This window comes from Phycodurus eques, chromosome 6 (genome assembly GCF_024500275.1).
Source record: "Phycodurus eques isolate BA_2022a chromosome 6, UOR_Pequ_1.1, whole genome shotgun sequence".
Classification (NCBI taxonomy): Eukaryota; Metazoa; Chordata; class Actinopteri; order Syngnathiformes; family Syngnathidae; genus Phycodurus; species Phycodurus eques.
The window spans coordinates 10,525,931-10,553,178 of NC_084530.1; the positions used below are offsets into that span (position 1 = coordinate 10,525,931).

A 27,248-nucleotide genomic window follows, 5' to 3' on the forward strand; every position below is an offset into this window, starting at 1 on the left:
TACGAGAGTGCGGAGGTCGTCTGGGGGAAGAGGCAGATGGTTTTTTTTTTCTTTATTCAAATGCCAAATGATAAACACAATGGGGAAGCAAATACAATACAACACCAGTAAAACTTCAGTTGCATACCTTTTAGTTTGTCATTCCAGCTCTATGAATAGCTCCAAGCTGCACTGTCTTTATTCTGTTGCTCCTAGCAACTGTACTTACCACAGCAACACATTCCCCAAAAATGTAACAAGCCTTCGCTGCACAGATGTTGTCACTTGACTCTAATGTAAATTGGATAATCTCACCTGAGCTGAACTGCTGTGTAAAGCCTACAGTACATAAGTGAGCATGCTATCATAGTGCGCACAAGACTAATTAGCATGCAAAAAGAGATGGAAAAACACACAAAGGTATGGCTAAAAGAAATAAAGCAATAGTATATCCTCTTTTTTTTAAATTAAGGGCATCATTTAATAAACATTTTGATAGGCAGGCATTTTTCCTCAAAGAAGGATATTTATGGCTTTTGATGTGATAATCATGATACACAAACTCAAGGCAGGATGAAACTTCACCATAGGTTGAAAACTGGTGCGAGATGGATATAATAAAAACTTCAAAACTCAAGTCATATTTATGATGTTGAACTAGATTATGGAAGTAATTGTGCAAAAATATTAAGGAACAACAACTAAAATGGTCCACTGTAGGGTGACCTAAATTATAATTTTGTAGATCTGCCAAACAAAGCAGAGAAACGACTCATCAAGAAGTGCTACTTACATATTGAAGAGCATAGCGTGTAAGATGTTTGAGAGAACAGCATGTAGAAATCACTTAATGATTACCTTAAAAAGGAATTTTCCATCATAATAAAATCAATTTAACATAAAACACTATATGTAAAGTGTGACGTTTCTTTAACCGAAAGACTCATCACAATTAAGCCTTTGCATAATGTCAAAAGTCATTGCGCACGTTGTTCAAGAATCAACGACACAGTCAAAATGGATACAGTATGTCTATTAACTGCAGATAATAAACTGAAAATATAAAAGTGTAAACTAAAGGAAATGTGTTTCCATATTGTGTGCACGTGCATGTGCTTCTAGTCAAGCAGAGAGGGTTCTGAAGGACGTATGATGGTAGGTCTGTTGGGAGCAGCCGGGGGTCTTCTGCTGCAGGATGACAGAAGTGAGGTAGAATAGGGCGGGTGGAGGGGTGGGGGGAGAAACATGCAAGGAAAAACATCATCAGCTAGTCATGCACCATGATCCCCAAAGCACCAGAAACACCGCCACCTTTGACTTTCCCATCACTTAGCCCACACCGTAAAAAAAAAGAGCATCGTTCGCTCCATTTCCACCAAGAAGTATGGTTTAGCACAAGTAGGAGTGGTTCCACTGTCATAAATTAGGAAATGCATCAAAATAAACGACCTGGAGTGGTGGTAGACACACTGCATTATCTGTTGATTGGTGGTCAAAAAATTCAAATTGGAAGACAACTGAAGGTGGCTTTTCTCAAACTTGTATGCTTGTCTTCTTGTAATAAAGTGTCATTTAAAAACCTGTTTGTTTTGTAGTGGTATGATGTCACACTCTTTATGGGGATGATGCACCAATCGATATCTTGAAGTAAACTAGAAGTAGACTTGCTAAAAGTGTGGCTGCTGTTGTTTGCTTACCTTGGGATGCCAGGTGGCAGCGCAGGAGGCACACGTGCCGGTCTGGAGGGAATCAGTGGAACATTTGGATCAAAACCGGACTGGGCGGGTGGTGGTCCAGGTCGAGTAGGCACTGGTGGAGCACCGAATGCCGGGGAGGGGTTCAGGGGTGGGGCTGGAACGGGCGTGGGTCCCCTGACTGCCGGGGGTCGGTTTGGAGGGGGCGCTGTCGCAGAGGTAGGCCAGGTTGCCGCAGGACTGAGATAGACCAACATCTCAGTTCAGTCGGGAAACTTAAGTCATTTTTGCAAAAGTGATGGGCATATTTTTGCAGTTCAGAGTAAGAAAACGTTGATTTTTAAATTTCACATTTCCTCAAATAGTGTACAGGCCTCAGTTCATTACCAGGTGCGTCGTACTGACAATACCTCCTCTCAAAAAAGTGGTGATGAATAAGTGCCGATTTTACGATCAGGAGTTCATCTGATATCTTCTGATACTGCAGAGCTCAGAAAGTAATAGTAATAATAATATAGTTATGACAATAGGCGGCACGATGGTCGACTTGTTAGCACATCTGTCACACAGCTCTGAGGACCCGAGTTCAGGTCCGGCCTCGCCTGTGTGGAGTTTGCGTGTTCTCCCCGTGCCTGCGTGTGTTTTCTCTGGGTACTCTGGTTTCGCCCCGCCCAAAAAAATGCATGGTAGGTTAATTGAAGACTCTGAATTGGCCATAGGTGTGAATGTGAGTGCGAATGGTGGAATTCAAAGTCTACTCTCACTGAGAAGCTACGGAATTGCAGTCTGGTCTGGCTCCCTACAACAACTCCGACCCCCAATCCTACATCGCGCCCACAGTGGACGCACCACGAACGGCGAAGGAGTAAGCAGAAGCGAGGCGTGTGCGTATGTATATATGTGTGTGTGTGTGTGTGTGTGTGTGTGTGTGTGTGTGTGTGTGTATATATATATATATATATATATATTTTATATATTATATATATATATTATATATATATATATATATAAACCATATATGCATTTTTCATGCGCGCACGCCACCACAGCGGGTCCGGGAGAAAAATGCAGACTCCGTAGAATGCAAAGAAGGTTGGGGAACAACGATATAGATGTTTGATAGCAAATTTAGTAAGTATAATCATTGCTATTAATTAACTTACACATTTCGGTAAGATTTATTTTTTCCAATTTTACCAATGATAACCCTCAAGCTAGTGAACCACACATTCTATTCATGCTTGTTACCGAGACTCTTTGATCCAGGTGTCGTCTACGGGTGGAGGGACAGGTGTTGAAACAGTGGTGGTACTGATGTCACCAATAATGACCAGAGATTCCTTCAGAGCATGGTACATCCTGAGCAGCTCATCTCTCCTCTGAGCCTGCTCAGCAGACTCCTCCATCAGGCTACTCTGGTCCCCAGCTGAGTATAGGTAAGCCAGCAGCTCAGAGTGGATGAAGTCCTTTGCCTGAAAGTCAAATAGCATATTAATTTATTATTTGCAATTTATTTTTACTCTCAAAAAGATGTCTTTTTTTGAGTTGAGTTGTACAGGTTGTATGGGTCATTTTAATGGAAAAAGTTTTGAAATTATGTATCACAAAAACCTGACAAATCACTCAAATATAGTGTCCTCCACCTATTAAGGACTCTTGATAAAGATGTACATGATCAGTGTGTCAGATTAAAGAACACAGTGGCCTGTAATTTCCCCCTCCAGGTTCAATAATTACACTTTTAGTCCCCACCAAAGTGCATACGGTATGTGTCCCTTTATTTCTTAATTGCTGATCTAGTCAATATGTTTAATACCGATAGGCCAGTAAAAACAAAACAAGCAGAAACAAAGAGATCCTGAAATACTCCAAAGGCGCCAATAAAAATAAAAAAAAGCAAAACCTACGCTGTTAATCATGAGGTGCATAATGGTCTTGGGCATGAGGTCCCTGATGGACTTGTTGACAATGCTGATGTAGGAGTCCACCAGGTTGCGGATGGTCTCCACCTGCCGCTCCAACTGTGGGTCCATAGACACGGTGTCGCCTGGAATCATCACATCTTCATTGTCTGGCTGGAGGGAGAGGGAGACAGGCCAGAATGTCTCTCTGTTAATGTGTTTGACTAACAGGGTTCCATCCCTATTTGCTCCAGTAGCAGAGTCCATGAGAATCCAGCAATCCAGCGAAATGTAACGAAGCTCACTTATCAGAATCATCTTTATTTGCCAAGCACGTCAAAAACACACAAGGAATTTGTCGCCGGTAGCTGGAGCCGCTCTAGTACGACAACAGAAAGCAATTTTGACAAAAAATACTTTTGAGACATAAAACATAAAAAAAAAATAAAAAAAAAACACACTTACGGAGAGTCACTGAGCAGTGAAAGGTTATGGTCAAACAGTTAAATTTGAGTTTTGTCTGACCACAGGACATGTCCCCCAAAATTAATGTCTTTGTCCCTGTGTGCATTTGCAAACAACAATCTGCGTGTTTTGTTTCTTTTGGAGTAATGGCTTCATTTTGGCAGAGTGGCCTGTCAGTACAGTAATTGTGTGTGTGTATAGATATATGTATATATACAACCCCAATTCCAATGAAGTTGGGACGTTGTGTTAAACATAAATAAAAATAGAACACAATGATTTGCAAATCATGTTCAACTTATATTTAATTGAATACACTACAAAGACAAGATATGTGATGTTCAAACTGATCAACTTGATTGTTTTTAGCAAATAATCATTAACTTAGAATTTTATGCTGCAACACGTTCCAAAAAAGCTGTGAAAGGGGGCAAAAAAGACTGAGAAAGTTGAGGAATGCTCGTCAAACACCAGTTTGGAACATCACACAGGTGAACAGGCTAATTGGGAACAGGTGGGTGCCATGATTGGGTATAAAAGGAGCTTCCCTGAATTGCTCCGTCATTCACAAGCAAAGATGGGGTGATGTTCACCTCTTTGTGAACAAGTGCGTGAGAAAATAGTCAAACAGTTTAAGGACAATGTTCCTCAACGTACAATTGCAAGGAATTTAGGGATTTCATCATCTACGGTCCATAATATCATCGAAAGGTTCAGAGAATCTGGAGAAACCACTGCATAGAAGCAAGCGGCAGGGCCGAAAAGCAACATTGAATGCCCGTGACCTTCGATCCCTCAGGCGGCACTGCATCAAAAACCGACATCAACGTGTAAAGGATATCACCACCTGGGCTCAGGAACACTTCAGAAAACCACGGTCAGTAAATACGGTGTGGCGCTACATCCGTAAGTGCAACTTGAAACTCCACTATGCAAAGCAAAAGCCATTTATCAACAACACCCAAAAACGGCGCCGGCTTCTCTGGGCCCGAGCTCATCTAAGATGGACTGATGAAAAGTGGAAAAGTGTTCTGTGGTCCGACGAGACCACATTTCAAATTGTTTTTGGAAATTGTGGATGTCGTGTCCTCCGGGCCAAAGAGGAAAAGAACCATCCGGACTGTTATGGATGCAAAGTTCAACATTTTCACTTCAATAGTTCCTGCCTGACAAAGTGAAGCAGACCAAAAGATCCTCAAAAGCTAGACACCATGCTGAGATCGAAATAAATTCAGGACAAATGAGAAAGAAAGTAATTGAGATCTATCACTGTGGAAAAGGTTATAAAGCCATTTGTAAAGCTTTAGGACTCCAAAGTGAGAGCCATTATCCACAAATGGCAAAAACATAAAACAGTGGTGAACCTACTACACGGAAGCGTGGCTGCCACTCTGTGCCCACAGCCCCTCCGAACACCACCAAACATCCGACCGCATTCATCCGTAGGCAATGCGGGTTACGTGTCTTGCCCAGGGACATGACGACGACATGCGCTCAGACGGGGATACCAACCGGCGACCCTCTGGTTGCAGGGCGTACCCTCTGCGCCACGCCACCCCTCTTTATATACAGTTGTCACAGTCAAACACGTAAATACAAAATGAGAACACTCACAACGAGCAGACGCTCACACTGAAATAACGAGTCAACCCGACCTGATGTCACTCACTAGGCCCGTCTTCTCAAAAGGCACATGCAACATACAAATACTGCAGGACAAAATTACTCAATCAAATGTTTGTTTCTTTTCATTCTCTTTTATTATGTTATTATACAAAACAGTGTTATTTTCTTTATTAAAAAAACAAAAATATTGTGGTTATCGGGGCTGGAATGGATTAACAGTACATCAGTTCATTTTAACTGGGATCATTTGTTTGATATACAAGAAAATTGATTACCAAGCTCGGGCAGAAATTCAATTACACTCATAAGTCAAGGTACTAACTAATCAAAATAAGGCTAGCATAGGAGAAAAGTTTTTTTTATTTTATTTTTGTTTTTTTTGTTTTTTTTACACGTTAAAAATATTGTCATTGATTTTAAAATACGGATCTCAAACTGGTCAATTTGACCCATAATGCAACAACAGGGTTAAGACTTGGACCCAGATGAGTGCTTAGTCATGGACCTCTATGTCCTGTATGTAAAAAAAGGGAATATTGGCTAGTGCTCATGAAAACAGTTACCCAATGTAAATCCAAGCCTACTTTAACCTCATCAAAATGTTGTCCAACAAGTCTAACGTGCCCAAAACTGTAATCGTCACATTACTGCGTGTATCTTCAAATATCTGTCAGCTATGTTTGCACATGACCTATTTTAAAATGTCAATACCTGGTCTTTCTCAGGGTAAACACCAGCTCTGAGGAACGAGGCTTTCCAGCTGTCGACATCCTCCTGAGTGTCACACGCCAGCTCGATCTGCCGCAGGTCTTTGTACACGTTCCTGTGTGACACACCCACACACACACACACACACGTTCAAAAGGTCGAAAGGACCAGTCGTTGGCAGCATTGCACTCACCTCTGCTCAGTGTTGAATATGGCAAAGACATGTTTGCTGGACATGAATCCCTTCTCCACATCTCGTAGCTTCAGGTTGTCAAGAGGCAACATGTACTTTTTCTCCTTCTCCTGATTAATGACAACATGCAACCAGCCACTTACTTACTTTTACTGTATAAAATCACTCGTGGGTCATAAATGAATGCACTCAAATTGCACTTCAGAGTTCAGCCATAACAGTGCAATGTGATTTATGTTGTGTTGTCTTCAGACAAATGCGTGGGGGAAAACGTCTTTGCTATTTGCTTAAAGGACAATTGTAATGATGGAGCTTGAAAATACAATCCTTTGAAACCAGTTTCACTTGCAGACTTTAACACTAAGAAGACAGGTAGTGTTAAAATAGTGATGCTCATGATCCCTAACGCATGAGTAACATGACACAACAGGCACTGCGTCATGAGTGGTTCCATGTATTTTTGCCACACTTGTGTAGCTAAATAAAGTAGCCTAAATAATACTTCATACCTCTCTTAAAGGTTTTGATCAAAACTGAATGTTATTATCTTTGCAAAGGCAGAATTTCTGACACATCACTTGTATCAGTTATCAACCGATTGTGCAGGTGCATGTAATAATGTGACCATGAGCATATACTTGCAGTACTAACATTTAACCGTTTCTGACAATTACTAATATTCGCTCCAGATACATTTGAGCATTGACCATCTCAATAGGGATGTACACGAGCTGGAGGCAATTGGCTGTTAATACTGGCAGTTGCAGTTAGTATTGGTAGGAGATTGTGTACAACATTTTATATTTTTTAAGAACAAAATGCTTGCATTAAGAGCAATACAAATGTCATGCAAATGTGCCTTGTAGATAAAAGGACAGCCAATTAAAAAAATAAATAAATAAAGCATTGTCCCTTCCTTACCTCCTCATCTTTGTACCAGGAAAGGGACTCTGCAGTGAGGACGAACCAGTAGTCCTTGGAGCCTCCCTTCATGATGCTAATGTTGATTGTCAACCAGCCTCGACGGATAACCTGTGCATGAGACACAAATACTTTACAAATACACACAAACCACAAGAAAATACAAAAATAACAAAGAAAACATCCAACTATCAAAAACAATCCTGAGAAATTCTAAAAAATAAAAAAATAAAAAAAATAAATCAACAACTATGCAAGTTAAGAGCCTATGAACAAACAAAAAAATACAAATACACACTAGAGCTGCACGATATTTAGTTTGAGCATCGTCATGGTGATGTACACGTGCGCAATAGTCACATGCAGGGTCTGCTGTGATGGTGGTGTTCGGGAATATACAGTGAACCAACTGTAATATTAAAAGTAACCAGGAGAGGGACCTGTTTGAACATGCTACTAGAAAGAATGTGCGACTGCTGCGTTTCCTATTTTACTTTTCAGAATGAAACTAGGCAGGCACGAGGCAGCTGTGAGTGTGCGAGGTGCGTTCAGGGACACTGTGTAAATGGGAGTGGGTATGTTGTTTGTTACAGTGCATAATTGTAAAATTGGATTATCCATCATCCATCCATTTTCAACACCGCTTATCCTGGTTACGGGGCGCTGGAGCCTATCCCAGATGACTTTGGGCGAAAGGCGGACTACACCCTGAACTGGTCGCCAGCCAGTCGCAGGGCACATATAGACACGACCAACCATTCACACTCACATTCGCACCGTCACTGAGTGGGAAATGAACCCACGCTGCCCGCACCAAAGTCAGGCGACTGTACCACTACATCACCAGTGACAAAACTGCATTGCGAGGAACATTATTATTGTTTTAGTTAAAACACTGTATGATCATACTGATGATATGGAATTTATTTTGTTTTGCAATATAAGAGAAGATCAATTATTTTGTTAATAAAGTCAGCAAGAGCTGCTAGGAATGCAGTTATCAATGTCCTTTCACCATCGTTCCTGTCATAGTGTTGCATTTTTTCTTTTTTTTCCCCCCCATTTAAAAAAAAAACACATTCAAGCAATTTTTTTCCTCATGTTGTCTACTAATGTGTACTGAACGGGTGGCAACAATGGGGAAATGAAATGCCAGTAGTTAGAGGGGAATAGCCCACCAGGAACATACTGGAAAAAAAAAAACAGAACTATGACCAAATTTGTTTTTGAACCGGTGAACTAGTTAAACATTTTAAATTATTAACTATGGACTGAACTAGTTCATTTTTGGAACAATGACATGAACGTTGAACTAGTTCGCGTACAAAATGAACTTTTCCAAATTTGATCCTGTATTATTTCATGTCGCAATACAGTATATATCACCGGTTTGTAAAAAAAAAAAAAAAAAAAAAATTGCAGTGTAATTTGTTTCCAATATCTTGCAGCCCAAACACAAACACACACACACACACACACACACACACAGACAAATGATGACACGGTTGACAGAGAGCCACTTTCTCTACATCTCTCTCTCTGCCAGACTGAGACACAAGGGAACCCATATGTGAGGAAATACAGACGACATTTGTATTACACTGGTGTGTATAAAAGTATGGTATTATAGAATCGGCAAATCACTGTTGCAGCCAATTTGTCTGAATGTTGTGCAGGGGAAAAAAAAAAACAAAAAAAAAACGTCATTTGTTAGCAGACCAATCTGAGTGCATTACTTTGTCTTAACTGATGAGAGGGATTTAATGAAAAGATGCCCAGTTCTTAAGATTCATCTATGAATGATCTTTCACTTCCCCCCAGCATCACAAAATTTCAAAAGGATGGTTGACACTTTACAAGAATCATATAGGTATTAATGGGAATCATCAAAAGACAACTGTGACAGACAACCACACACTGACCAAGACATTCAAACAAAACAAAAAAAAGCTATGTTAGGCTATTACCTGGTTAGGCATGACTCTCTTCTTAGTCGCATTTGCAGCCGTCCTCTGCTGGGCACTGCAAGATCAGGAGTTCAGTTTTTTTTTTAACCAATGAGCTACAGTATATACGGTAAGATGCACTTTCAATATGTGAGTAATTACAGTGCAACAGTGAAATTAAATAGCGTTTTGGAGCAACTAAATAATTTTCTTCATGCTGTATTAAGGCTTTATTTATCCTTTATTACAGTATTTATCATGAATGTGTACAGTGGGTGTAAGATGTATTGTTAAAGGGACTGCAGATGGCCATATCTCTTTGAAATGGATTGAAATACAGTGAGCTAGTGAACTTAATGAAGTAGCTGGTGAGTGTATCTTTATCATACACAGCTGTACAAACAACTTAAGAAGATCCTTTAATTCATTATTGTTATTGAGCATGCTACTTTAATCAAGGCAAGCGGAAAAAAACAACTAGAGTGCAGCTGGAAAAAAAGAAACATTTACTGATCCTATTGAACCAGAAATAGTATCTCACTTGGCAAATCCAATGAAGTCCTCATGATTTGTGTTGATGTAGGATAGTTCAATGTCAATTAACAGGAGCACCTGATGGGAAAAACATGACATATTTCCTATAGACCTTCTAATTACACAAAGCTGCAACATACACACACACACACACACACACACACTGACCTGGTCTTTAGTCTTGCTGTCTCTCTCTCTGATGTAGGTGGTGACGATTCGCTCTGTCTCTTCTCTAAGGCGAGGATATGATCCAAGCTACAGACAAAAAAAAAAAAAAAGAACAAACTCTGCTGCGGGTACCGCAATGATACAAAATACGCAACGCTGTAAGCACATGTCAGCATAGAAGCACTGATTCACACTAGCACAGACATTCCAATGAGCATTATTAACAAATACATGAAGCCAGAGTAAGATATGCCAAGTGACAACAGTGGTACCTCCAAGTTGGACTACTTCCTTTCAGTCAAATGTCAAAACAACATTTTCAATATCATAGTATATAATTAATAAATAATAATATATACAAATATAATAAAACAAATAAATAATCCTTTTTGAGGACCTTGGAGCAGATCATTTTGAATTCCATTATTCACTATTGGAAAACTCAAAATTTACCTACAATGGATTATGTTCAATCTTGGAGGTTCCACTATATTAAAGTAGCATAAGCCAAAACATCAATGAGATACTTGGAAAAAATGAGTGCAAAGAGCTGGTGTGAGAATGGAAAAATGGTCTGAGGAATGGGAATATTAAACTGTAGATCAAAATTCTCTGCTGACAAGACAGGCTCCCTTTTCTAAGTTGTGATATTTTTGACTGTGCCATGGGAAATTGGTTTCATGAGTGAGTGAGGGGTTGTTAAAATCACTGCTCTTAGTGCTGATGGGGGCGGGGGGGGGAAGAGGGCTGGTCAAGGTCCAGGATCAGAGGGGTTCTTAAATTTAAAGAGGGAATCACATGATGAGATGGGTGGCGATGTAAGCCTGTAATCATTAACAGCAATAGACAGCAACACATTAGTTCTTTTCTCCTGTGCATTGTTCACGGATTGCCTTCTATTCACCCGTCACTCCATCTCGCTACTTCTCCCGTTTACCTTTTCAGTGCACTTCCTGATCAGGGTGACAAGCTCGGTAACGACGAGGTCGACACATTTCAGACAGGGGTCTTTCAGCTTAATGATCTGCTTTTTCACTATAGCTTCAAACGCCAAGTCTGGAGTGAACAGGCCTGTCCTGTGGTGATGCATCATGGGAGTTGGACAATTAATGGAAGATGAGATAGTGTAGTATTGTGTAGAAAGGTGGTAGAGAAGGGTAGCAAAGAAAGGAAAACCCATATTTGAGGAGTAAATTGTGATGCCATTGAGGAAGACTGACAAAAAGGGGGGGGGGGGAAAGCAACATTTTAGTTAGTTCTGCTTCATGTTCTGGACAAATTAAACAAGCTGCAGGTTTACTACAAGTATGAAAAAATGAAGTGGGGGTACACCTTCATTCATTATTTAATCGAAGTAGACCACTTCATTGCCTCTGAATCTTTAGTCTTCATCTGACCAAAAGGTTTTGTCCAAATAGTGTATTTTTAACAATAAAGTGAAATGCATAACTTTCCCTCAGGATTACAGATGATTAACTCTTAACAGTGCATAGTTTATAGCAGGAAACTGTTTTTAAAAAAGAAAGCCTGAAAAAACACTACCTGCTATGAAACCACAAAAAAACTGACATTGAGAAATAAACAACGAACAAACATTATATTCACCAAACAGACATGAAATGCATGTTCACAGACTGTATGGTCTCTTTCTTGATTTGTCTCACCAAGTTTGCACAAAGCGTAGTGGTAGAGCTTGAGTGTACTATTAGAGCACAAAGTAAATCTTGTCACAGTTCAAGTAAGGCCACAAAGTTTTTAAGTTTAAAAAAAAACAAAAAAAAAACCTGCAGCTTGTTTTCTTACGAGCCGGTACAGGAACACGTACAGTAAAGATCTGTTTTTGACCACACAGCTTCACAGAGACACCACTGCAGTGAACCACAGTGCAGCTTGGACTTTAACATACTGTACGTGCATAAGCAAATTAACTTTACCGTTTTAAAGAAAACCTGATTTCTTCCACAACTAAGGAAAATGTTGGTGTATGAACCCCCTCTACTACGAAACCGATGCTGAGCACACCTTTTTTTAACATGACAACCAGGTTGAAAGTGGCGAAAGCGGAGCTCACAGCCCAGACTGTAGAAAAAAAGACAGCATTTTTACCCGTAGAGGACGTACTTCATGCACTGGCAAGGCAAAAAAATCAGAGCACGTCGCTCAAAAAACACATTTTCAAAAATACGTCGATAACAACAAAAGAATTCCAGTTTTCTTAATTTCATACTTGATGAGTGAGTAGGCCCTCCGGAGACCCAATTATTATTAAGTCACACTTCCTAAATATATCCTCTTTAATGCTCATGTGAAAATGGAGTAAACATATGTGTAGCTGCATAAAAATATTGTTGGAGCTGGGAAAAAAATAAATAATAATAATAATAATAATAATGTTCCGAGCAGCACTGCAGTTGACCACGCTCTGGTGTACAAGCATGGCAGGGACCATGCAGTGATACCTTATTAGTGCACTGCCTGACTGTGTTGATGAGCTCCTGGATGACCATGTCGATGCATTTCAGACACGGTTCTTTCAGCTTAATGATCTGCTTTTTCACTATGGCCTCAAACGCCATGTCTGGGGTGAACAGGCCTGTCCTGAAGGACATACAGATGGGACAGACATGGAACAGGAAGACAGGAGGCACACATGGGGGACACTTAATTGGAAAATAAGCCAGGGAACTAAAACAGATCAAATTAGAACAACAGGACAGCACAATGAGTAGGGACATGAAGAATTGGATGGGTGTTATAAGACTGACGAACAAGGGAGATAGCTCAGACACAAGCTAGCAGAAGGAGGCAAAGTGTTTAAGTTTATGTGTACAGGCTGGTCCAACTTGCCTGACTCCATGGATGTTTTTGATAGCATAGCTAATCTCTTTCCTCAGCTCCTTCTCATCAAACTCCATCTAAGACACGGGGAAGAAAAGGCTGAAATATTTCATAAAAAGAAGGAACAATTTATAAATCATTGCAAGCTGCATGCTGTTGCCATATGCCTGATAGCAGTAATCAGCCATTATCAGTTTTAATACTGCAACGTGACAAGATTTCTCAAAAATGACAGTCTGTCAAAATGCTTAGTCTGGTTGGAATGGCCTCTGCAACCTGAGTACATTGCACCATGAATTTTGAAAATGAAGATGATGGATTCCAGAGAAATTGTGTTTTTTGTATCAGAAAAAAATTGCCATTTTGGGAAACGTTTTTGTGTGATATCGCCTATAGAAAATGTCGTCAAAAAACACCATCAAATTAGAGTGAAATAGTACAATTTGATCATTTGTCAACATATCTCCTGGACCCTTCCATTTAGTCTGCTACTTGGAGAACCACTTCTTCACTTGGCTAACAAGTTTCACTTAAAAATATCCACCAGTAAGCTTTTACGGGCGGAAATTCCGAGGGGTTCTTCAAGTTGTCATTTCAAAAGGTGTCATTTGAACAGCACGGCCAGTATCCTGATGACGGTGCGTAAATATGACCACATCACCCCCATCCTGAAATCCCTGCACTGGCTCGCTATACCACTCAGGATTTAGTACAAGGTCTCCTTCTCATCCACCACTGCATTCATGGACATGCCCCTCAGTACCGAAAGGAAATCCTAACCACTCCAGACTCCCTCACGCACCTCCGTTCAGCAGCCACGAACACTTTACAAGCCCCCAGAACCAAGCTCCGTACCATAGGCATTCTCCTCTGTAGCTCAGAGGCTATGGAACACCCTTCCGGACCATCTGCAGGCCCCAGAGACTATACTTTTAAATGTTACCTCAAGACATATATTTAAAAATATAGTATATATATATATATTTGCGAAAGGTGTTTTTAGTTCCACTTATAATTTTACCCCATATTACACTTTCAGATCTATGGATGTGAAGTACAATACAAATAAAATTCATTATTATTATTACTTGCCCTAAAAACTCAACTTAAATAGCATAAATGGGACATTATTCATGATAAAAGCAGTGTGGGAAGTAGAATAGGTCTTGTGCTGTACTTTAGTAATACATTTTTGGGGGGGAATTTATTTCTTATGGAGGATTTTAGAGGCTTCTGAAGTACTCATTCCATATTTTTGTAGAAAATTTCTCAAAAATGGCGGGCACTTGATATGTTGCTACCTAATATCTAAATGACAGTGAACATTGTAACGATAGTCACCTTCACCAGCTCAAAAGGAAAACGCTCATGAAAAATGCGGTTGATCTTTGCTCCTCCGGATAAGTTGGAGGTGTCCACCTGATCCCCTGAGCCTTCGATGCATTTCTCAAAGTCCACGCCAAACTGCTGCACCATCCTGCATGTGAGGCAGTGTAGTAGAGTTTTTCAATATATTGTTGAGTTTGAGTGTTGAGTTTGCGCGTGTGTGTGTCTGTGTGTGTGCACGCATGTACTGACTGAAGCAAGGCTTTGGTTTTGCGAGCAGGATCATCAGGACGAAAGTTTTTGTATTCTTCCACCTCTTTCTCCAGGGAGAGTAGCTGGCTTTGCAGCTTACTGCGTAACCCTGGCAGGGTATCACGGATGTGATTGGTAAGTTGCTGGAGGAAAAGAAAAAGAAAAAAAAAAACACACTTTAATACTGTATTATTTATTATTTGTTTATTTAACCTTATTACAATGATGTAATAGGCTAGCTGAATAAAGCTAGATTCTTACAAAATTTAATCTAAATGCAATACAATGAACCCTCTAAACTCAATCACCCCTATGGTCAGGAAATTCAGCCATTTTTGGGGGGGATATGCCTTGCAGGTCAACCATGGATGACATTACACAACACAACAGTAACTCGTGCAAGACCTTGGCGCACATCACAAGTTTATTCCAAAAGAAGGAACAGCAAGAAGAGATGTTGAGAGAAGAAGAACATGAGAAGTGAGGAAGATCAAACTTCAACAAACAGCTACTTAGTAAAACTATGAGTGTCATCGCATGTACGTTAAGGGCTCTATTTCTGTAGACGGCACATTTGCGGCGGGCCCCAAACCCTGACATATCATGATTTTTGTGCAAGCGCAAGGCTTTAGGCTTTAAATTGAAATTGACAGTCCACGCCAAGCTGGGCCTTCCGGCGCAGCGAGGGTGTGTCCTTTGAAATGCTCCTGGTGGAGTGACAATGTTGTTGCAGAAAGTAGATCTAAACATACGCCTGCTGAGAACACGTTTAAATCTTGGTGCAGCTGGTCTAATCCGATTTTGCTGACTTTGATCGGGGCACAGGCATACAGATTCTGAGATTTACACTGGCGGCACGGTGGACGACTGGTTAGAGCGTCTGCCTCACAGTTCTGAGGAGCGGGGTTCAATCCCCGGCCCCGCCCGTGTGGAGTTTGCATGTTCTCCCCGTGCCTGCGTGGGTTTTCTCCGGGCACTCCGGTTTCCTCCCACATCCCAAAAACATGCATGGTAGGTTTATTGACAACTCTAAATCATCGATGCTCGGGAGAGGATGTTCATTCACGGATTGCTTGAGGTATGTTCACATACTTTTAATATGTTATGGGTCACAACCAGGTTAGTTTATTACCCATTCAAAACCAATTGATAGTAGGTTTTCGCATACTCTGTGAAAATGCTATGACTTATTTTTTTTCACTTTATTTCTGAAGTGACATTAAACAGACCTGTCACAAATAAGCATCCGGTAGTGCTGCAATTAGTAATCGATTATTCTACTGACAATATCGGAATAATCAAGTATACGATAAAATATATTTTTGCTTGGTTGAAGAGCAATTATGAATACACAAGAGAAAATGAGAAATTTCACTTAATAATGAATGACCAATTGGTTTCCTCTTTTAGATAATCAACTATTTTTCTTAAATTCACATTGAGGATACAGCATGAAACTGCATTTTATTGTCTACCAACATTTCTAGTGAGGCAATTTCAAACACAAATATGAATAGATTTCTTGTGAGTATCAAAAAAACAAAAGCCATTAATTAAAAAAAAGAGGAACACAAGTTTGTAATCTTGTTATAAAGGTATAATTTTTATCCAACTGTGGTATCTCATTTGGAACTCTCGGGGGCACTATGTAAAATATCACGTCAAAAAGAGGTGAAGAAAAGGACACGAAGAATGTATAGCTTATTTAGCATTAAATTGTCACTTATATTTTCCTGTAGTAAAGCAGTAAATTGCACATATAGCTATAGATAGAGAAAGCTACAAAGTGTTGGCTTCTGAGTGCTTTGGTCAAAGTAGCAAGTCTTTGCAAGTCAGTGGGGTCAAGTCCAAGTAAAGTCACAAGTCACTGCTGTTCAAGTCCAAGTCGATTTGCAAGTCATTTAACATATTGAGTCAAACGTCATCAAATTCATGACTTGAGTCTGACTCAAGTCCAAGTCATGTGACTCGAGTCCACATCCCTGCTACCAACAGCTCGTAGGGAACGTAGATCAACTGAAAACCGAAAGCTACGTACATTCCAGTTGACCTGCCGGTACCCATCAGCTTCCTCCTGTCCCACAACCCAAAAAGGTCTGACAGGACTCATTCTTCAGTTTGATGGCATCCATCGGCGTTACTGTCCTCCAACGGTTTCATGGATTAACGCCATGACAGGCACTGACCACAGCGGTGGTCAGTGCCTCGCAGCAATGGAAGCACGGAACATGACCCACTTGGACTTAATGTTACCCTCTTTCGCCACGACGTGGTCAAAGTTTGCTGGAGATGGGAGTTGAAAGTGCTTTTGACAGGGACTCTTCCAGACATTCCCAGTAGACTCAAACCTATTGTGAGGGTCTGCCTGACAGCAATTCTCTTCCACCATTCAAGCTAAAACACCGCAATGTCAGTTGACAGCTCCACCCCGATTTTCACACGACTGTCCAAGACATGGGCCACAATTCAATTATTGAATAATTAATTATTCAATTATCAATTATTCAATTATTGAATTGTGGCCCAGGTGTCCATGTGCCAAGAGCAGGCCTGCTCTCCAGCACCCTCTCCAAGGGCTCCAAAAAGGGAGGGTACTCTGAGCTGTTTTGTGCATAGACGCAAACTGCAGTCAGTCAGCATTCTCCCCAACCTAAACGGTGAACCCCAACGTCTAGGCACAGGGTTGAAAAGGTGGAGTTTTAATAAAGTGTCTTTTGGTAAGATCAGTGCCCCACTAACACGGTTAGAGGCGGCAGTAGTAAGCAATAAGGCGTATTTATATATCTTATATGGTCTACAATGTTTAAGTAAATTAAACTCAAAACTGTGCCATCAAGTGTTTATAGAAAATGTATGGATGGTTTGTATGAAAATGTCAAACAATTATATAATGAATACTGGATGTCCTTTAAAGTAGTAAGATTTGTAGTTCAAATGTCTTAAGACAGCAAGTCATAAGACCCAGTAGCTCTGGCTAGGTGTATATCTGACCTGATTCAGTGTCTTCTGCAGGTGTGGCGTGCCCATGCGCTCAGCAAAGTGTCTGTATGCAGGATGGGACAAGAAGAACTTGCGCTCAGCAGCCAATGCAGCACGAATGTCTTTCTTCCCATCGATGTCCTTCTGACTGCGGTTCACCACCCCAATGTAACCTATACAGAATATAGGACAGAACATTCTACACTGCTGTGATATCAAACGGGTGTTTTACTTGATGGGAATGATGGTGAATGAGGAGCTAAATCATTGGTGGGCAAACTATCAGGCCCATTGATCATTTCAATCCGGCCCACCAAAGATTGGTACTTAGAATCGCCCAAAACATATCAAAATTAGGACTACATTACTTTGACCTTGTCCTGTAATGCCGAGTGGTACCACCAGGTAGCGCAGTAGGTACAGTGATACATTGATTTGACTTTGGCTGTTTTTACTCTGCTACTGCTCTGAACCCTCTTCAACCATGAGTGGGCCAAAGAAAAGAAAAGTCAACAGTGAGTGCCGAGTGTTTAATATAGAATGGACTACTAAATACTTTTTCACTGAAGTCCGGTTAAAGGCTGTATGTCTAATTTGTTAAGAAACCATTGCGGTTTTTAGAGGAATATAACATCAGCTGTCCCTTTTCTACCAAGCATGCTGATTATGCTAATAGCCAATCAATGCAGGAACTGATGGCTATGGCCCAGCAGTTAAAATCTAGCTTGCAAGCTCAAGAAAACACCTTCATCTGACAAAGTGTCATCCAAAATTCAGTCACACAAGACCCTGAAACAGCGCCATGGGAGCTGCAGATGGAACTGATTGATCTCCAATGTGATACTGTCTTAAGAGAGAAGTTCAACTCTCAAACTGGATGAGTTTTATGCTTCATTAAGCGCAGACAAATTTCCCAAAATCCTGAAGGTGGCACAGAGGATGCTGGGAGTGTTTGCCTCTACATATGTGTGTGAACAGACTTTTAGTGTGATGAACACCAACAAAACATCCTACAGATTCCAGCTGAGTGATGAACACCTCAGATGTGTTCTGATAATTGCCACAACAAAACTAACATCAGACTTCGATGCACTGGCAAAAAAGGTGATCAACAAAACAACACTGTTCCCTGAGGGGGGAGGGGTGGTGTAAGCATCTGGTCCTGGCTTGGCCCCTACCTGTCAAATTTTAAAAGTCAATGTGGCCCCTCAGCCAAAATGTTTGCCCACCCCTGCTCTAAATGCATCAAACTGACAAAAGACTGACATTTTCTTAGGGTCATTCTGTTGAAAAAAATAGGTGCACAATAAACAGTGGTCGTAATAGTGTGTATTTGTTGAATGTAAGCGTGTGTGTGTGTGTGGTCTCACCCCTGCGGAGAGGAAGCAGTTTGTTTTCCAGAATGTCTCGAGCATCAGTCCCCTCATCCATCAAGTCCAGCTTGGTAATCACTCCAATAGTCCGCAGACCTGAAGGCAAATGTGTCACGACCAAAAATGACACCCCAATTCTTCACTGATGCAACAGGATTCTAATGTTGACACTATTTTAAAAAGTTTAAACAATTGATCTGTCGCTACATGTAAGCAATGAAAATGTAGGAGGACAAGAGTTGCACTGAGCTACATGCAAACATCAACATCTATCCATTTTCTGTACCACTTATCCTCCCTAGCGTCGCGGACATGATGGAGCGTATCCCAACTATCTTCAAGCGAGAGGCAGGGTACACCCTGTACTGATCGCCACCCAATTGCAGGGCACATATAAACAAACAACCACAACCACACTTTTGGGATGTGGCAGGAAACCTGAGTACCCGGAGAAAACCCACACAGGCACAGGGAGAACATACAAACTCCACACAGGCGATGCCAGATTTGAACCCGGTCCTCAGAACTGTGAGGCAGATGTGCTAACCAGTCGGTTACCGTGTTGCCGCTAACATCAACATACACAATTAAAAGTATTACATTCGATCCATGCTAAATGTACCTTAGGTTGACCGGCTAACGTGCTAACAATAGGTTTTTAACACTACAACCAGTGAGGCTGATGCAAGGCTCATTTGTTCCGAAAATGCATTTTGTCATCAACACATTTATGACCTGACACTGAACAAATTAAATATTTTCAACCTTTACTCAACTTATAATGACAGAAATGGGTGCAATTTTCACAACAATTAATCCAATTATGGAGCAACTGCTGCAAGCTAGGCTAAAGTGTGTGCATGAGGCTTGCATTACGTTTTAGAAAGTCAGAAGAAAATAATACAAGGCCTCGTGTAATAAGGATGAAAAATACCATTGGCATTATTTTGAATTCACTTATAAAATGTAAGTCTGGCTATTAAAATGGTTAATAGATACGTATAGCTATTAAGTAAGACAGGAAATTGTAATTAATTCAAATTATATTGCTTCTAATGGTTTTTCAGGAAGAAAGAAAAGTGAAAATAGCTTAAAGGTCAGAAGACAAAGATGTAAAATAGTTTTTATTGATAACTCCAGAACCCTTTTACAAACCACATCTCCCATTTCAAAGTGATTATAAAGCGGATATACAGCAGTTAAATTGCTAAATATGATTCGGAATGCCACTTCCGGTCTTCGGCTCTATCCGGCGCTGTGACGTAACACGAGCCAAACAGCCTGTTCATTCGATGTTGTGTGCCATTGTTCCATGCTGTTGTTCCCGTGCTTGTATATTTGTTGTCGTATGTTTTAGCAATGTCACGATTGTAAATTGTGTAGCATTTGGTTGTACAAATGGTTCCATACGTGACCAGTGGATAGGGAAAGTCAATCGACAGGGGAAGAAGCATGATCAGCAATTGGTGCCTAGCAAGGATTCTAAACTCTGTGCTGATCACTTCGAACCGGCGTGTTTTGAGAAAGGCTTAGCAGAAAGCACTGGATACAGAGGCAGAGGCTGAAACCCGCTGCGGTGCCAACTATTCTTCCTACGGCCATCGGGACCTCAACCGCCAGCAAGAGAACTAAATCTCGCAGCCGCCACAGTGCAGCAGCGAAGTGGCCCTTGGGGTGCCATTATTTCAAGCCATGACTGTATAAAAAGACATGCTTTTGACATACCGTCATATCGCGCCAGTAGCCACTCTCTTTTTCTGTTGTACAGCTGCTACTTGGCTGCTCGTCACTGTCACGTTCCGACCTCCTGATCGGCTCAAACATGTACGGTTTGACGATGCCAAGTTCAGTTGGGTACTCCTGTATGTCGAAATTCTGCTCCTCCTCCTCATATTCCAACACGTTTCTAGCCATTGTGTATAGAGTGGAGCGCGCGGTGTTTGTCAATTGAAACGTCACTTCTGTTAGCCCTTGCGGTGGATAGAGTGACCACACCACGGTGTCTCGAGCTTATGTTGAGGAGTGCTCAATGCGCGTAATAAAAACCTCCTTTTTATCTAAACTATAGTTGACGACTTGATGGAAGTTATGTGTATATAACATATAAACAATGCAAATATTAATTTTAACTAATCCCATAACATCTTTGTCATCTGACCTTTAAACATGAAGACATGGGCATTTTTTCATTGTTTTAAAGTGTAGAAGCTACTAGCCTGACAAATTCAAAAGAACAAACATTGTCCTACCCTGAGGATCCACTTCCTTGGCAATCTTGAGGGCATCAGAGTTGGCCAGGTCCGTATTACCCGGAGTGACGGCCAGAATGAGGCAGCTCTCCTTGGTGATGAACTGTAACAGCATGTCTCTGATCTGGTGTTCGATGTCTACAGGCTGGTCTCCAACTGCCACCTTGGTCATCCCCGGCAGGTCGATCAGGGTCAGGTTTAACACTGGGTGGTATTAACAGAGGGGGAAAAGAAACTTGCAGCAAGATGACAGGGAAACCTTTGTGTTTTATGTGTGTGTATTTTCCTCACCGTTAGGAGAGTAGACTCGGAGGTTGATTGGAATGGGTGAAATGCCCTTGTTGGATCCAGTGAGCCGGTCAGTTTCTCCTTCAATCTCCTGACGGACTTCATCAAAGTCCACAAATTTACGGCCCTTACAGTGCAGGAACTCTGCATACTCTGCATGGAGAAAATAAGAAAATGGTATGATGCTGAGGAGAGAAAAGATTAATCAGGAACACCGATTCTGGAGGTAAGCCAATAGCAGGGCACATGCAGGTATAGAGGACTGTGCATCTTTTTGCAGAATTGTCAAAAAATAAAATAAAAATTGTACCGGCATTACCAGATAACTAGCAATCCTTTATTGCTCAGTGACTGTTTTTCTCAATGTCTTTATGTCTCAAAAGTGTTCTCTGTCAATTGACTGTCTGTTGTCGTACTAAGAGCGGCTCCAACTACCGGAGACAAATTCTTTGTGTGTTTTTCGGACATACTTGGCAAATAAAGATGATTCTGATGATTCTGAGATCATGTAGATCAACTATGCAAGTCCTTGGAATGTGAAAGGAATGTGACTACCCAGAGAAAACCCATACCTACCAGTACCAAACACTGCTTAAATAATGATACTTGATGAAATAATATACACCGATGACTAAAGTATACACTTCACACTTTTAATTTGTCTGAAAGACTTTTAATGTACATTGGTGGGTGCCACTGTTTTGGAGCTACGGAGTGCTGATGGACTAAGCAGTCTGTGAACTATTGGTTGAAGGACTTCAGATTTTTTTGTAGTCGATGCAAAGATGATAATAGCTGAATCGACTTCCGTTATTCAGTGACATTATAGATTTTCTTTCAGTTTTCAACTGGCTGATACAAGCTCGCTCACTCACTCTCCCTGCCATTCTCAGGTGCGGAGGTCCCACCTGCAACTCATTAATCCAGCCACAATCAGACACTTGCTCATCCAATCACATTTGGACACCTCCATGGGCTCACAGACAGTTGGAAATTGTTAAACTCACACCAATTCTCATAACTCAACTGCAGGGTCGCTACTCCCTACAGTACATAACGGTCCGTAATTATAGTATATATATATTTTTTTTAATTACAGGACGAGGGAATACAGAACAATAATGTATTGCAGCAAATCTGCAATAGCGTTACGTGGATAGTTGTAAATGTTTTAGAAGATCTAACTGGCTGAGAGACCATTAAGTGTGTCTAAGATTTGTAACTGAATAAGTGAGTCGCAGGGTGGGGCCAGTGGAAGGAGGAAGAAGATTGTGACCGTGTGTCTGCGGGATAATGGCTGACGATTGAGAGAAACACCAATTGAATGTTTTCTTGGGTGATATTAAGTGTTCATTTTGACAATAAAAAAGGTTATTGATCGACCGCCGCCTGTCTTCCTTTCATTGTCTGCTTGAGGCACCACTGCTAACTTGCTGCACGAACCCACCAACTGGTAATTGCAGTGAGGCGTCCACGTTCATGCCAAAACACGTGATTAGCGATAAATCGACTTTGAGCTGTAACCATCATCGCAGAGTGGTAAAGCTGATGTGTTGACTAGTTGACCACTAGTCTGGACAACAGGGTCCATCGATGAACTGAGCTCGTGTTTACAGAGTCTACTTGAATGGGGGTATTAGCCGTTAACACCTGTTTTTCCCTTGAAGGGAACAGCAGAGGTATCTGAGTGAGGAACTAATTGAGACATCTTATTACAGCGGAGGCCACTATTTGAAGAAATACAGATTCAAGTTTTGTTTATAGGAATAAGTACATACATTGGCCTTTGCTGTGCATATTCTACTTGCCTGCTTTGTTGTTAACAAGTTGCAAGATAAGAGGACGACGGGTGACGATACCAGACCCTCTGGGCAAGAAGTCTCTGCGGGGGAGACACAAGGGATGTTTAACACACACACAAATGACAAACGAAACACAACTGTATCTCATACTGAATCTTCAAAATGTTACAGTAGACATTCATTCATTAAGAATTTATGGTAGTACACTACCAGACAATGTAGCCAACCAGACATCTTTGAATTTTGTGTATGAAAACACAGTTGGAGTCAAGGGTACTGTATGCATACTCAATCTAGTGCAGAAGTTGGTAATTAGTTTTATCAACCCTTCCTCTCTTTTACAAAGAATGCCATAAATTTTGTCAAAATTGAAGGAGCAGATAATCTTTTTGGTCCATGGTGGGATCTCAAATACTGTTAAAAATATACAAAACCTATGACCTCTGTTCTCCTCACAAAAAATACATCATACGCGAAAGGGAAAAGTTCAGCTTTTAACCTTAATAACCGTTGTGCAAAAGAGAAGGGAAGACATCTTTCTATTTCCTTTTGTGCACATACACAAACATCCATCAGAATGGAAACTCAATAGAATTCAATAGAATTGTGATTATTTCCAGGTCAGTGATGACACATCACTCTCGGCAACGGATCTGTCGTTATGAGAGCCAGACTGATTCGATACTCTCAGCAAAATATGATTACACAAAGTGTCAAAATAACAATACAAATTAATGACGCATTAACACCACAGCAAATATCATACAAATGTTAATGTAATATCTTCCAATTGACATAGAAAGTGCATTTTATAAAATATATTTATAGAACAAAATTATCATATACTGTATATAGTGAAACATGCTAAAATCAAAGAAGATTGGGAAATGGGATTTTTCTTTTCTTCATTTTTATCATGCTATTAGAATCAACTGACACTCTGCTGTACATCTGTGTTACAAAACCCACAGTGAACCAAATCTCATAAATGCAAGCACACAAGGAGAGATGTCATAGTGAAAGTGGCGTGCAAACAGTGTTGCACCTCCTGAGCTACGTAGATGATGGGTTCCGTGCCTTGCGCAATGGCACCTCGATAGTAGTCAGGAAGCTGGCTTCCATCACTCCAACAACTAGTCATTTTATATTTGTTGTCCGCAGCAGTGTTTGACCGCGACGCTCCGATTCCAAAGCTCGATTCCTTGCAGATGAGTTACTGCTGCCCCAATTTGGCTAATATAAAATAAATTCAATATTTTGGTCAAGTCTGTTCCACAGCACATTGTTAGCAGGTTGGCAGGTTAGCAGATCTGACAGACACACACACACACACATACATACATACAGACACACACACGAGAAACCACACACACCCATGTTGCCTGTTATCCAATGCTGACGGTGCATTTAGGAAGTTACACAACAATGAATCCCATCCTCCGTCCTCAGTACTTCCTATTGCAAAAGCACCAAACGAATTCTGTGACTGTTTATGAATGCTGAAACCATATCTTTACATGAAATGACTGAAAGGTCTGTTAAAAAAGACAACTGGAAAAATATCCATCCATCCATTTTCTTTACCGCTTATCCTCACTAGGGTCGCGGGCTGCTGGAGCCTATCCGAGCTATGAAAATAGAAATATTGAATGGGAAAATTCACAGTGACGTCATAGTACATTGAACACTGACTGATAGTCAAATGTGAAAAAGCTAACAAAAACTGGACCTAGAACATTATTATAACAGTTGAAACACATCCAGCTAAAACAAGCCCAATCAAATGGAAAATAACCAATGTGAGGAATTCTAGTCTAGCCTTTAATTACCAGAAGAGAACTTGGATGAACAAAGTAACACTCATGAACTAGACTGCATTACCAGTCAACACCTTTTGTGCAGAATAAAACAATAAGTGGTTTCAAGACATAAAACTGTCCAGTGATGCACAAGACAAGAGGCTTCTTTGAAAGCAAATACAGTAGTATGGATTATTTTAAACAGATTAACATTGTAATACAATGACTTCACTGAGGTCAGTTTGTCAACAAATGCTTGATCTCTGTATCACTGGCTTATATGTTAATTAGACTTCACAACTGTAGGGAAGCCTCAGAGCAATAATTAAAGACAACTACAGAAGAACCTCCGAACCAAACCACAAACCCATGCATTAATTATCTATACACCAAGACGTTTTGTGTGATTAGTTAAAATCTTTGATCTTCTCTGAGCTTTGTGGAAGTCATAAGAGATATCCAAGCATCTCGTAAAACATCAAGCACTATGATAGTCTGAGCTCCAAGGTATATAATTCATTTCACATCCATGGAAAAATCACCACATTTGGCAAGTGTGTGTATCCGGCAAGGACTTCTCGCTCGTGCTCCCTGCAAAGTTGGCAAATACTTCACAATCACACGATATTTGGTATTTTACAATTACTCTAAGACTATGAACCAATGCACAAGGGGAAAAAAAGAAAAGAAACACTTGGGGCAAACAGATTAGTCAATTTCAGGTTCTTGAGACTCAAAAAGTCACTCAAAGTGTCAAACTAAGTGAAGAATATCAACAGCTTCATTAGTAGGCTCTTTAACAGACATGAAAATAGATCAGCACCCTTTGTGACTATCTGCTCGAGAGTGTGTCATGTACACATGCCAGTGCAGCTGGTGACATCACTGATGACCCCTCACATCAGCACATCAATGGCCCTACTGTCTCCCCCAGGAACCGCTTGGGACCTACAGACAAAAGGCAAAAGGGGAAAGGAAGGCATGGCCAAATTTTCCCCATCGCAACGAATGACAACATCATGAAACTAACACGCGTCAGATTTTCTGAGTTTATGTGAACAATAATTGCTTGAAGAAAGTCTGTGTGGCTGCATGACCAATGATGGTCTAACAGTTGGTTTCTTGTTATTTATCTGGAGGGGGACCTCATTAAGATTCTGTCAGTCACACTGAAAAAGCTCACAAATTCCGCAGTGTTGGTATCCCGAAAGACTCAAGCGCGGTTCTGCCCATTTATGATCATTAATCTATTGATCTAGAAAACACAAACCTCCAGGTCTAGGCGTATCTATTTGTCTACCACTTAAAGTCAAACATTGACCTGACCTATTTAGTGCACGGCCAATAAAATATGTATTTACAGCCTCGGGGTAGCGTTCTTGAGGATGTGACTTCGTTAATGTTTGACAGATTCGCTGAAGCTGAAAGAGATCAGACAATAAATATTTCGGTTGAGTTTATATTCGGGTATATTTGTTCTAGCTCATTTAACCTCGGGTGTTTGTCTTCAATACGTACACATATTTTCTTGCGTAAAAAGCGCAATTGTTGATGGTGAATAGCTCATCTTCCCAAATGAAAAGAAACCACCGCGGGAGAGCGCCTAATTGCCAACTTTTAGACAAGGCATAAGTGACAAACCAACGGAAAATATTTGACTTCATAAGTGTCACATTCACATTCCAAAGTTCACATAAACAGTACAACCTGCCAACGAAGTTCTCCAGAACCGAGCTCTTCCCCGCGCTCTGGCCGCCGACGACCGCTATTTGGGGCAGCTCCAAGTTGCAACTCTGGCCGATGGAGCTGAAGGCGTCTTGGAGCTTGTTGATGAGGGGAATGAGGTCTTCCATCCCCCGGTTTCCCATGGTGGCCACCCGGTGCCGACAACCCGGTCCGCCCAGAGGGCTCGAAGTGGCTGTTTACACTGTCAAATTGAAGGCCGACGGGTCGCTTATCCAAAGTTCGAGATGGAACTGCGGTCAGTCAAATAGCAATGTTTTATTGAATTTTCCTTCCCCAGGAAAAGGAGGAAAGATCAAATGTTGACACGTCCCAGCTGCAATACAATAAAGAGCAGGATGAATAACGAAGTACTGCAGCCACATTGACTGAAAACTTCTGTCATCATCCGGTCAGACGACACACAGCAAGCCCCACTCCCAGCACTACTCGACACTCTCATTGGTCGCCTGGGCCGTCACTCA

General features: G+C 41.0%; 1 protein-coding gene across 3 annotated transcripts; it reads right to left on the reverse strand.

The window, feature by feature from the left end:
* Positions 1-52: 52 nt before the first annotated feature.
* Positions 53-27,148, reverse strand: LOC133403538 (dynamin-2-like). 3 transcript variants are annotated; one of them, XM_061678471.1, is made up of 20 exons: positions 26,749-27,148; positions 23,249-23,322; positions 21,444-21,593; positions 21,153-21,356; positions 18,901-18,999; positions 17,543-17,703; positions 14,552-14,694; positions 14,315-14,450; positions 12,983-13,050; positions 11,073-11,211; positions 10,136-10,222; positions 9,975-10,045; positions 9,455-9,509; positions 7,488-7,598; positions 6,567-6,676; positions 6,377-6,488; positions 3,581-3,748; positions 2,922-3,145; positions 1,677-1,913; positions 53-1,164 (listed from the first exon to the last, which is right to left on the reverse strand). In XM_061678471.1, exons 1-20 carry the CDS (start codon positions 26,907-26,909, stop codon positions 1,098-1,100), a joined length of 2,577 nt encoding a protein of 858 aa, XP_061534455.1. In that variant the 5' UTR covers positions 26,910-27,148; the 3' UTR covers positions 53-1,097. The 3 variants fall into 3 exon arrangements, with proteins under 3 accessions (XP_061534455.1, XP_061534456.1, XP_061534454.1); XM_061678472.1 differs by lacking the exon at positions 11,073-11,211 and adding an exon at positions 12,595-12,733 and having other exon boundaries at positions 54-1,164; XM_061678470.1 differs by lacking the exon at positions 11,073-11,211 and adding an exon at positions 12,595-12,733 and having other exon boundaries at positions 55-1,167.
* Positions 27,149-27,248: the final 100 nt, after the last annotated feature.

Bases quoted from the DNA above. Each gene is read 5' to 3' on its own strand.
- LOC133403538 (XM_061678470.1), bottom strand. From the start codon at position 26,909: ATGGGAAACCGGGGGATGGAAGACCTCATTCCCCTCATCAACAAGCTC. The intron at 21,357-21,443 runs GTGAGGAAAATA...AATACCACCCAG, and splicing joins CCGAGTCTACTCTCCTAACG to TGTTAAACCTGACCCTGATC. The intron at 9,510-9,974 runs GTGAGATACTAT...CTGATCTTGCAG, and splicing joins GACTTCATTGGATTTGCCAA to TGCCCAGCAGAGGACGGCTG.